This window comes from Eptesicus fuscus, chromosome 16 (genome assembly GCF_027574615.1).
Source record: "Eptesicus fuscus isolate TK198812 chromosome 16, DD_ASM_mEF_20220401, whole genome shotgun sequence".
NCBI lineage: Eukaryota > Metazoa > Chordata > Mammalia > Chiroptera > Vespertilionidae > Eptesicus > Eptesicus fuscus.
The window spans coordinates 35,825,808-35,838,700 of record NC_072488.1 but is presented as its reverse complement, the minus strand read 5'-3'; the positions used below and the strand labels follow the sequence as shown (position 1 = coordinate 35,838,700).

Here is a 12,893-nt window from a genome sequence, read left to right as displayed (position 1 = left end):
CAGTCAGGGCACATGCCCGAATTGTGAGCTCGAGCCCCAGTGGGGGACGTGCAGAAGGCAGCTGATCAATGATCCCTTCTCATCATTGATGTTTCTATTCTCTCCCTCCCTCTCTGAAATTAATAAAAATATATTTTTTTAAAATAAAAATATTCAGTGCCCAATCACCCAGCTGAAGAATTAAACACTATATTTGAAGCCTCTGCATCCCCCTTTCCAACTGCATTCTCTAATCTTCCTCCTTAGAGGTAACTGTTATCTTTGCAATAACTTCTAGGAGTCACTTTTAATTACAAATGTTTCTTTGCTCCCATTTCTTGAAAAGACTACCCTTCCTCCATTGAATCACCTTTGCATCTTTGTTGAAATCAACTGACCATGTATATGTGACTCTATTTCTGGACTCTGTATTCTATTGCATTGACCTATGTGTTTATCCTTTCTCATTTAATTGGGACCATAAATCAAATTACTTTGATTTGGTGGCTACATTGTGATTAGTATATTACTTTATTAATTGGGAACTGAGACAGTAATCAGCATCCTATATAGAAAATGGGATAAGAATCAATGGAAATTAATTCTAATACAAGTATTATCATCAATGCACTGAAGTTATATACCCCCATGGGTCTTGGGGATAAAAGATACCTACCACATGGGAGTATTGAAGGTCAAGTGAGAAAACATGTAAAACCGCCTGGACTGAGTTACACAAATAATGTATTTTTTTCTAATTTTTCATTTAGGAGTCTAATTTTAATTACTCATGAACACCAGTTTCCATCCTTTTCTCCACATCTGAGTATTAAAACTTGAACCTAGGACTTTAGCAATAACAAACAGCCCATCAAATTTGTATAAATTTGGTCGTGATTTGCATCCCTGATCAGCCATTACACGAATGAAGCAGCTGTAGTAAAAACTTCCCCTCAGTGTCCCCTGGGATTTTAGGCATTTTAATAATCACTTTCATGCACATGTTTTGCTCTCTTCTCCTCCCTTAATCTATAGTAATCTTATAGTATAAGTACTGAAATGCTAAACAAATATTGTAAGAGTTAAGGCACACTAGTAAAGAAAAGAAAAGAAAAAAAGAGGTGAGGAGTTTCTTTTCTGTTGGTCATTTCAGGAAATAATCGTGAAATTAATTCTAGTTCTCCCCTCTCCAACTTTATCTTAAAAAAAAAAAAAAATGGGGACAAGAATCCTTAACCAATTCTAATTAAGTCCAAGTAATGTCAATTTTACTGCCTATAACCAGCCAAACTGACAGGGAAACAGCACTTGAAATGAAATTCAGATGCACTTCTAGAGTGGTAAATGGAAATACACAACCACTGCACCAACCCAATGGGTTTGTCACATTCTCCTTCTTGGTGACTACTTCCCATTCTTATTTCTCTCTTTTAGTCTCATTTTCTTTCACAGCTTTCCTTATTCTAATTTAATAATCAAATTGCATAACAGAATTCAAATAATCACAGAGTTTTCCAGTTAAATGGTTCCTCCTCTTCTGAATTATACAGAAACATCTAGGTCAGTGATGGGCAACCTTTTGAGCTTGGTGTGTCAAACTTCGCCAAAAAACTGAGCATAACTCGGGTAGTGTATCACTTTGAGGAAAAAACTAACTCCAAGACTCTAGTCTCAAATGTTTCATCCTCAGGAGCAGCAAATGTTTCATCCTCGGCATGCGGCCGCATGTCATCAGAAATGGCTACGCATGTCAGTGCTGACACGCGTGTCATAGGTTCGCCATCACTGATCTAGGTTAATTTTTGCCTTGAGCTATAATCTATCAAAAGTTTTACTCAAAGGACTTTTATTAAACACAAATTAACAAGTATAATAAGCATCATGTCATATCATCTAAAATGATATAATTCTTGAAAGAGCATATGAAATGAAAACAACAATTAAATTCTAGGTTCCCTTTAAAGTTAGTGCATACAAAATATCACTATTGTAATTTCTGTTTCATGGTGGTCTGTAGTTGTAATTAGTTTGATTCATATATTTTGAATCTCTGTATCCTACTGATAGTATTTCAAGCGTCATCACCCATTTACCATATAAAAATAGCACATATTTTTACAATGAAAAATATTGATACAAGACTGATTGTTTTCCTTTTGAATTATATATTTATATCCATCCAGTACAGAATAACTTTAATAATACTGTATGAGTTAAAGTAACTGGAAACTTGAGTTTCTGAGAAAATAGTGGCCTTAAGAGACATAAAAATCTCCCTTAAAAGATATTTAGAAATGTTGGATAAATATAAAACATAACCTTCTAAATAAATAGCTAAGTTCACACAAAAAACAAGGGGGTTAATATCAAAGGGAGCTGAAAATCAGTGGGTTTTAATTGTTGGGGAACATACGAGACTTTGTTGGAAAGTTTGTAAGGAGAGCATTCCGAAAAAAGGGAAGTGTGTGGAAGACCGCCCACCCGCTTATCAGAATTCCGACTTAGGGGAGTGTCGAAGATGGCACCCCTAATTATTCCTTGACCTTTCCAAACAAGTCTGTGCATGTGCAGACCCCCGGGTGTTTACTGGAATCCTTATGCTTAATCTTTGAGTGTCCTTACTTAAAGGACACTACAAACACGTGTCCTCCCAATATTACTTACCCTACTGATTGTATCTAAAAGATAAATTTTATCTCAAACTGCTACTACAATAAAAGCCTAACAAGACAGGCAATCGAGGTTGTCTGGTTCCTTTAGCCAGGCAGTCCCTTGGCCCTCACTTTCACAGCAAACACTGTGTCGGAGTAATACATTCATCTGTCACTCAGGGTCTGCTGGTCAACCGCGGCAAGGTGGTGCCCCATGTGAGGACCAAGGAACACACAAGACGCAGCGGAAACCTCAAAAACGAAGAGGAAGAAAACGAAGAGTAACTGTGCACTAAGTCATTGGAGCTCCCTTGGGATTTCCAAATTCAAGGGTATGTTTTTCAGCTAAGGTTTCACAATAGGACAGCAGCTGTCCAACAAGTAACAGATTTCTTTGCCACTTAAAAAGTTATTAAAAGCAAATGGTGCCTCAGTTATAGAAAAATAATTAAAGAGCCTGTTGCACTGTTATAATTTATAATCCTTGGTTCCCTTGGGATTTCCAAGTTCGAGGGAATTGTTTTTCAGCTAAGGTTTCATAATGGGACAGAAGTTGTCCATAAAACAACAACAATATATAACAGTGCTTAAACAATTGTTAAAAGCGAATGGTGCCTCGGTTATAAAGAAACAATTAAAGGGCCTTTTGCAGACCATTATAACTTGTAACCCTTGGTTCCCTGTGCTGGAACATTAGGCCTTGATCTCTGGGAACAAGTAGGTAGAAATTTACCTTTTTTTTATTTTTTTTATTATTTTATTTTATTTTATTTTATTTTATTTTATTGACTTTTTACAGAAAGGAAGAGAGAGGGATAGACAGCTAGAAACATCGATGAGAGAGAATCATCGACCAGCTGCCTCCTGCACACCCCCTACCAGGGATGTGCCCGCAGCCAATGTACATGCCCTTGACCGGAATCGAACCTGGGACCTTTCAGTCTGCAGACCGACGCTCTATCCATTGAGCCAAACCGGTTTTGGCAAGTAGGTAGAAATTTAAAGAGAAATCAGGATTTGTCATCTTTAACTATGAGGGCTTTTGTTCGAGCTACACTATGCCCACTACATATTGAGGATCAAAAGCCTACAGAACGCCAGGAGGATTTATCACCACCCCCTCCTCCTGAAGTAGAGCCTGTAAAGCCTGTAATACCTAAGGCCCCCAATCCTCTGCCTCCAGTGTGGGAAGGCTCATCAACTAGATCCTCAGTTATGGGATCATGTGTCAGGCAAGCTATGGAAGGAGAGCTTTTGGCTTGCCCAGGTTTGCAAGATCAGCAAGGTAAACAGATATATGAACCGCTTTCCTTTAATACCTTTAAAGAAACAGGAAAAAGTATTAAGAGAAAATGGGGCTAACAGTCCATTTACAAAAGGACTCCTTAATGCTTTGTCTGAAAATTACCATATGACGTCTTGGGACTGGCAGATTTTAGCTAAAACGACTTTAGACGCCAGTCAATATTTATTATGGAGAGCAGAATATGATGAGATCTGTGAACAACAGGCTAATCAAAACAATCTAGCGGGTGCTGGTCACATTACAGGACCCAATGCTGCAGGGCGGGGACCATATGTTAATGTACAACAGCAACTGAATCTGCACCCACAAGTATTTACTCAAGACTCTCTTTGTGCACAATAGGCCTGGGAGCGTATTCAGGAAGGCGGAATTCAGCAAGGCTCGTTTGTTAATGTACACCAGGGACCCCAGAAATCTTACGTTGACTTTGTAAATTGCCTTACCCAATCCATTCGCTGGCAGATCAGTCATAGTCAGGCTGCAGATATTCTCTTGTTGCAACTGGCATATGACAACGCCAATGTTGATTGTCAAAAGGCTATGCAGACCATCGGGGGAAAGGCCACCACGGTGGGGGAATTTACCAGGGCTTGTCAGCTAGTAGGAATGGAAACCCACTGGAATCAAATGTTGGCCATGGCTCTCCAGGCAGGGAATAAGGGCAAAACAGATTCCAAATGCTATCAATGGGGGGAAATGGGACATTTTAAAAAGGAATGCAAGGCTAAAATAGCAACCTCCCATTCTGAGAATTCTCAGCCCCTATCTACTTGTCCCTGTTGCCATAAGGGGTGTCATTGGGTCAACCAATGTAAATCAAAACTTGACAAACATGGCAATTCTTTACCAACACTGCAGGGAAACACCCAGTGGGGCCAGTCCCAGGCCCCACAACAAACCGGGATACGGATCACCTTCCTAGGGCAGATGGGAAATCTACTGTCTACTCTCCCTCCGAGCAGCTACCGCTGGGAACACAGGATTGGGCTTACTCCAACAGAACTGATTCTAAAAGAAGGGGACGACCCTAAAAGGGTCCCTACGGAGACTTAGGGACCACTGCTACCGGGCATGGTAGGCATTATTTTGGGGCGCTCCAGCCTTAACTCAAAAGGAGTCACTGTAATACCATGAGTCTTTGATAGTGATTACCAGGGAGAAATCCAGGTGCTCATGACATGCAAGGGCTGCATATTTTCCTCGTGCAAACTAAGATCGTGCAACTGTTGTTACTACTATATTGGGTCCCAAACGCTCAGGAGAGAAATCTGGCAGTACTGGAGAGCGAGGAGTTTATTGGAGTCAGTCAGTTACCAGGGAACGGCCCTTCCTCACTATAGAAATCCAAGGGGAAAGATTCACAGGATTAATAGATACTGAGGACTATTGCACTATCCTTAGTCATCTTGATTGGCCCTCATCATGGCCCACGGTGAAGCAAGATCAGAGGACAGCGGGAATAGACGTTTCCCAGACATTACAAAGTTCTCGGCACGTACACTGTAAAGGCACAGATGGGCAAATTGGCTACATACAGCCCCTAATCTTACAGATTCTATCAATTTATGGGGACATGATCTCCTTTCGCAGTGGGGGTTAATGTTACAGACACCTTTTTAGGAGTGGCCACTGCTGTTATACCTCCCCTACCCTTGACTTAGTTAAGCCAAACCCCTATTTGGATAGAACAGTGGCCCCTAAAGGGAGAAAAATTACAACCAGCCCATCTATTAGTAAAAGAACAATTGGATTTAGGACACACAGAACCTTTCAATAGCCCCTAAAATTCTCTATCTTCATAATCCCCCAAAAATCTAACAAATGGCGGCTCTTACACGATTTAAGGGTCATTAATGCTAATATTCAACCCATGGGTACTCTCCAACCTGGACTTCCATCCCCGGCCATGATCCCACAAGACTGTCCCATTAGTACCACAGAGTTAAAGGATTGCTTTTATACCATTCCTTCAGCTACCCAAGGTCGGTAGAAATTTGCATTTACTCTCCCTTTGATGAACAATGAAGAGCCCTCCCAGAGATATCACTGGAAAGTCCTCCCACAGGGAATGCTGAACAGCCCAACTATGTGCTGGTATCATGTACATCAGGCACTCATGCCAACCAGGCAACAGTTTCCTACTGAAAAATTATTCATTACATGGAAAAATTATTCCTTACAGCCCCTGATAAGGACCTGTTATATCATATGTACTCTTCAGTGAAAAAGGAAACTGGCCTGGAGAGGCCTTTTAATAGCCCCTGAGAAGGTACAGATGACAAAACCATGGAAATATCTAGGATATATCTTAACTGAAAGAACCATCAGACCCCAAAAGGTTACCTTTGACAACAGGGAACTAAAAACACTAAATGACTTTCAAAAATTACTGAGATATAAATTGGATATGACCAGCGCTAGGTATTCCCACAGTGAACTTACAAAAACTGTTTAACATCTTAAAAGGGGATCCAGCCTTAAATTCCCCAAGACAGCTGTCTGCAGAAGGGATAAAAGAACTCCTCTTGGTTGAGGATGCACTCAGTACTCGATATTTGAACAGAATCTCCCCCAGCATTCTCTTCAACTAATTTTATTTCCCACCAGGCACTCACCTATGGGACTTATAGGACACCTGGTACCTGAATTGAGGTTTATTAAATGGTTGTTTTGCTCTCATACTCCCTTCAAAACCATATCACCTTATTTAGCATTGATTTGCTCTTTGATTCTCAATGGGAGGCAGCGCTGTAGAAAACTCACAGGACATGATCCGGATATCATTCCCCTTCCATTAACTAAAACTCAATTTGAGAACATTATCGACCTCCATTGATTTGCAAATTGCTCTAGCTGATTTCCGTAGGAAAGGTAGAGCATTCTCTCCCTGCAGATAAGACATTACATTTTTTTGTCCCACACTAAGTTAATATACCCCTCTAAGATTGTACATATCCCTATCTCAGGAATACTTACTGTGTTCACAGATGGCTCAGGAAAAACCAGTAAAACAGCCATCCATTGGCCACTTAATGGTGCCATTCAACAAGGGGGTTTTATCTCAACTCAGCTAGCGGAAATTGGAGCGTTTATCTAGTTTCTAGCACTAGAAACATTTCCCTCACAACCCCTGTTAGTGACTCTGCTTATTCTGTTTATATCTTATAAAACCTAGAAACTTCACTCATCAAGCCTACTTAGATCCATCCCTCCTAGCACAGTTCCTTGCCTCCAGGCCCTATGAGATGGTCGGTTACATCCTCTCTTTATATCTCCTATCAGGTCCCACAGTTCCCTTCCTGGACCACTGGTACAAGCCAATGATCAAGTAGACCGCTTAGTCATGACTGCTGCTTTATTAGAAGCCCATCAATCTCATGAACTATCCCACCAAAATTGGAGCCAACCACATAAAGAATTTCAACTGACCCAGAGAGTAGCTAAACAAGTTATTTTACAAAGTCCTGACTGTCAAATGGCAGGTACCTCACCACCCTCCATGGGAGTTAATCCCAGAAGGCTGCAGGTCACATTGCCTCTTTTAGGAAACTCCAGTATGTACCAGGTGTACCGGTTAATAATGTGAATTTTTTAATCAAAGAAAACACAATAATTTCAAGAGAAACATCAAAAGTGCTTTATTCAAAGTAATGTCCATCGCTAGCTACACATTTCCCCCATCTTTTAGGTAATTTGTGGATACCGTCCCAATAGAACTTGTCTTGTTTTGAGGCAAACCATTCAGAGACCCAATTTTCCACTTCTTCATACATTTTGAAGTGCTGCTCAGCAAGTGCGTGTGCCATCGATTGGAACAAGTGGTAATCTGAAGGAGCAAGGTCTGGTGAATACGGTGGGTGAGTTAATACTTCCCAGGCAAGATATTTTAACATGTTTTTAACTGGTTCTGAAGTGTGTGATGGTGCATTATCATGAAGCAAAATTACTTTGCTGTGTCTTCTGGCACATTCTGGTCTTTTTACGATCAAAGCGTGGTTCAAGTTGATTATTTGTTGTCAGAAGCAATCAGTATTAACGGTTTCACCTGGTTTTAGAAGCTCATAATACACCATACCTTCCTGATCCCACCAAACGCAGAGCATTGTCTTCTTTCCAAAGCGATTTGGCCCTGCAGTCAATGTTGGTGGTTGACCTGGATCAACCCATGATTTTGTGCATTTGGGATTCTCAAAATAAATCCACTTTTCATCGCCAGTCACAATTCGATGCAAAAAAGACTCTTTCGTGCCATTGAAGCAACCTTTTACTAATGACTTTTCGGTTTTCCATTTGTTTTTCATTCAGTTGATGTGGCACCCATTTTCTTTCCTTTAAAATCTTTCCCATTGCTTGTAAATGATCGGAAATTGTTTGCAGAGAAACGTTTAATCTTTCTGCAAGTTGTTTTTGAGTTTGACACGCATCTTCATCCAATAATGCTTGTAATTGTTGGTCTTCAAACTTTTTCAGTTGACCTGGACCTTCTTTGTCTTTCACATCGAAATCATCACTTTTAAAGCATTTAAACCAGCGTTCACAAGTATCTTGAGATGGAGCATGTTCACCATAAGCTTCCCGAAGTATACGATAACTTTCAGCAGCACTTATCTTCAAAATAAAGTAATGAATTAAAACTTCCCGCAAATGCCTTTTTTTGGCACGAAATTCAACATTTTTAAGCGTAAAAATATCTATGATGTTAACACCTTTAGAAAATTTGACATATGAAGTTTTGAAGCTTGCTGTCAATACAACAAAATAGCATACATATCAAATCACATATGTGTAACTCCATCTATTGAAAAAAATCTGCATTATTAACTGGTACACCTGGTACATGTAACTACAGACACTTTTTCTGGTATGATCAGTGCCCATGCTCTTCCTGGCAAATCCACGCATTATGTGATTAAACATCTACTACTTACATTTGCCTTTTTAGGAATTCCAACCAAGACAAAAACTGATAATGGGCCTGCTTATAGCAGCCATGGCTTTGCCACATTTTGCAGAACTTGGTCCATCCAGCATTCTATGGGAATCCCTTACAATCACAAGGGCAGGCCATCATTGAACATGCCCATGCTACCCTGAAGGGTATGCTAGTTAAACAAAAAAGGGGGAATGTGGAACTCAAGGACCCTGCTACAATACTATCTAAAGCACTCTTTACATTTAATTTTTGAATCTGAATGATCGTTTACAATCCTCTGTAGAACGGCATTTCACCTCAATAACCCCATCTCAGAAACCACAAGTCTTGTGGTGAGATGTGGACACTAATAACTAGATGGGACCCAATTAATTATTAACATGGGGGAGAGGATATGCATGTGTTTCTACCCCCATAGGGCCGCTGTGGATTCTAGCTTGCCAGATTAAATCCTATCATGGAATGGCACAGGATCAATCCTCTTCCAGAAATGAAGAATCTGAACCTGGGGACTCCGCAGCACAGAACATTGCGCCTTCCCCAGATGCAGACAGCCCCCAGAATAACCTGGGGAATGATGATGAAGCTGATGGCAGAGGCTGAGCAATTATTGGAGCGTATTCACACTCCACGCACTCTAGATAACTAACCATTGCTTTTTTTGTTTTTCTTATAGTCTGTAAAATCGGAACTGGAGCAGTAAACATGCTTCGCAGACCCTGACATTCCAAAGCAGAAAGTTCACCACCGCCCTCTGTCTTCTACATTAAGCAAAACAAAAAAGAGGGAGATATTGGGGAGCACACGAGACTTGGTTGGAAAGTTTCCAAGAAAAGGGAAGTGTGTGGAAGGTTGCCCACCATGTTTATCAGAATTCCAACTCAGGGGAGTGTCAAAGATGGTGCCCCTAATTATTCCTTGACCTTTCCAAACAAGTCTGTGCATGTGCAGACCCCCGGGTGTTTACTGGAATCCTTATGCTTAATCTTTGAGTGTCCTTACTTAAAGGACACTACAAACACATGTGTCCTCCCAATATTACTTACCCTACTGATTGTATCTAAAAGATAAACTTTATCTCAAACTGTTCCTACAATAAAAGCCTAATGAGGCAGGCAATTGAGGCTGTCTGGTTCCTTTAGCCAGGCACTCCCTTAGCCCTCTCTTTCACAGCAAACGTGTCAGAGTAATCCATTCATCTGTCACTCAGGGTCTGCTGATCAGCCTGGGCATTTAACGATCACACAATACAGAAGAAAAGCCTTAGCTCCATACAAGGCAGGGAGGGAACTGAGATTCCTGGATAAAGCTGCAAACTTCAGAGCTCTTTCTCCTCAGCAAAAGGGTGAACAGCCAAAAATCTACTTTCCATGAGAGAAGATAACAAAGATCATGTGAAATCTCAATTAAAATTTATAAAGCACAGGAAGAAAAGAGCCACTGCAATGATTAATTTTGTGTGTCAACTTGACTGGGCTAAGGAATGCCCAGACAGATGGTAAAATATTATTTTGGGGTGTGTCTGCGAGGGTGTTTTTAGAAAGATTAGCATTTGAATTAGCTAAGTAAAGAAGATGTGCTTTCAACAATGTGGGCCGGCATCATCACCAAAACCAGTCTGGCTCAGTGGATAGAGTGTTGGCCTGCGGACTGAAGGGTCCCAGGTTCGATTCCGGTCAAGGGCATGTACCTTGGTTGCAGGTACATCCCCAGTAGGGGGTGTGCAGGAGGTGGCTGATCGATGTTTCTCACTCATCGATGTTTCTAGCTCTCTATCCCTCTCTCTTCCTCTCTGTAAAAAATCAATAAAATATTTTAAAAAACAAACAAAAAACAATGTGGGCAGGCATCATCAAATCCATTGAGGGCCCAAATAGCACAAAAAAGAGGAGGAAAAGTGAATTTTCTCTCTCTCTCTCTCTCTCTCTCTCTCTCTCTCTCTCTCTCTCTCTCTCTTTCTCTCTCCTTGAGCTGGGTGGGACATCCATCTTGAATGCTCAGACATGGGAGCACTTGGTTCTCAAGTCTTTGGCCTCAGATTGAGAGTTATACAATTGGCTCCCCTGGTTCTCAGGTCTTCTAACTAGCACTGAATTCTTACACTAGCTTTCCTTGTTCTCCAGCTTATATAGCAGAAAATGGGATTTCTAGGCCTCCATAACTATATGAACCAATTCCTACAATAATTCTCATCTTGTTTCCCCTAATCTTAGTCTACTCTCATCAAAGTTCTTATCAATAATATCCCAAAGACATAATGTTATCCTATCGGTTCTGTTTCTCTGGAGAACCCTGACTAAACCCTGGGTGACATATAAATGACTATATATATATATATATATGTGTGTGTGTGTGTGTGTGTGTCATACATGTATATATACACATACATACACACACTCTCTATGTACATAAAAAATACGTCAACCGTGATACCTCATTCACAAAAAGCTTTCTCTGGGGTAAAAGGCATGACATCAATGTGATATCCATGGACATGCCCATTGTTTCTTGGAATTGGGTCAAATGTTTCCAGATGTCCTGTTGGACTGCATTATGGTCAAGCCAACCAGTTCAGTCATCCCTGAAATTCAAGTGCTGAAGTCAGTCAATCCCACAGGAACTCACTGAGCTCAGACAACTGAAAAGAAGGAACTGGTCCTCTCTATTCTTTTTCTTCCTTCCTTTCTTCCTTCCTTCCTTCCTTCCTTCCTTTCTTCCTTTCTTTCTTTCTTTCTTTCTTTCTTTCTTTTCTTTTTTTTTCTTTTCAAAATTCCAACCTTAGATTCAATTCATTAGCCTAAAAACACAGTTGGATCATAAAGAGTTGAGAATATTATTTCTCCATCCCCTGGAAAAGCAAGGTGGAAGTATCACTCCATTTTTTTTTCATTATACAAAACCCTATTAATCCCACAGCCAGTCTTAGTGTTCATTTCTTTTCCTGGGATCCCAACTTCTCATGGTTTCATGTTCTGTTTCTATGGGTAGTATCCTGTTCTAAATGCCCTACATTACTAGGAAAACTTTTCTATTTAACAAAGTTTGCATCGCTTTTTTCCTGTAACTGCTCCCATACTCATCTTCCTCTCATTATTTTGTGACTCATATTTCAATACTCTGATGCATTAAGGAGCACACGCCTTTCTAAAGTGGTGAGTTAGGCATCAGACTTATAAAAGGTAATAAAAATTACACTTTTGCATCAGTCTAGGTTTCTGATGCCCAGGACTTTTTTTGAAGCCTGGAAGGATCTTCCATAAACATGACCGCCAGTCATCTGTTCCTTTGACCCAAATGATAAAAGAAACTAGAGTAACTAGTGAGAGAATAAACTCCGAAATGATACATGGAAATTCAAAAAAGAGAAGAGCTATGTGAATATGCTGACACACAGATCATGTCAGTTCTCTTTGTTTCCCCTAATCTTAGTCTACTCTCATCTAAGTTCTTATCAATAATATCCCAAAGACACAATGCTAAAATTGGAATAAAACTGTTGAAATGTATTCCACTCAATAACTGTAAGAAACAGAAATAATGGTGTGACAGATTCCCATCTGTTCCTCTTATACATTGTTCCTTCTTCCATAGTAGATTATAGCTACCCAGAATAAAAACATGTTCCTCCCTCCCTTAGTAGCTAAGTATGGCCATGTGTCTAAGTTCTAATCAGTGGAGAATAAGTGGGAAAATTGTTGTGGCAGCTTCAAAGAATCTTCCGTAAAGGACAAGAGATATGTATCTTTTGCCCCCTTTCTTTTTTGACCCTTTCCTGCATCCTGTTGCCTGACATATAGATATAATGGCCTCTTGGGCCATGAGGACAAGGATCACATCCAAGGGACAATGGGATGGTCTGATTGAAAAGTCTGGGATTCTGACAGCTGTGTGGAACAGAGCTATCTCTCAAGTTTCACATAAAAGAGAAATAAACTTCTATCTTTATAAAGCTTGGCAGCTGAACTTAATCCAAACTAATAAAATAAGTAAATAAAAATAGGATGGTAAAAAGATTCCTTCTGAA

The 12,893-nt window shown here is 40.2% G+C and overlaps 1 protein-coding gene across 3 annotated transcripts in view; it reads right to left on the bottom strand.

Annotated features, from left to right (window-relative positions):
* Positions 1-12,893, bottom strand: part of COMMD1 (copper metabolism domain containing 1) — an 89,365-nt gene that overhangs the window by 37,515 nt on the left and 38,957 nt on the right. The window contains exon 3 of one of the 3 annotated variants that reach the window (XM_054728474.1): positions 7,556-8,544. The exons of the other annotated variants lie outside the window; for them this stretch is intronic. Coding sequence (XP_054584449.1) covers positions 8,143-8,544 — 402 coding nt within the window. The 3' untranslated portion in view covers positions 7,556-8,142. Of the gene's footprint in view, positions 1-7,555; positions 8,545-12,893 lie in introns of those variants that run through there. 3 annotated transcript variants of the gene reach the window in all.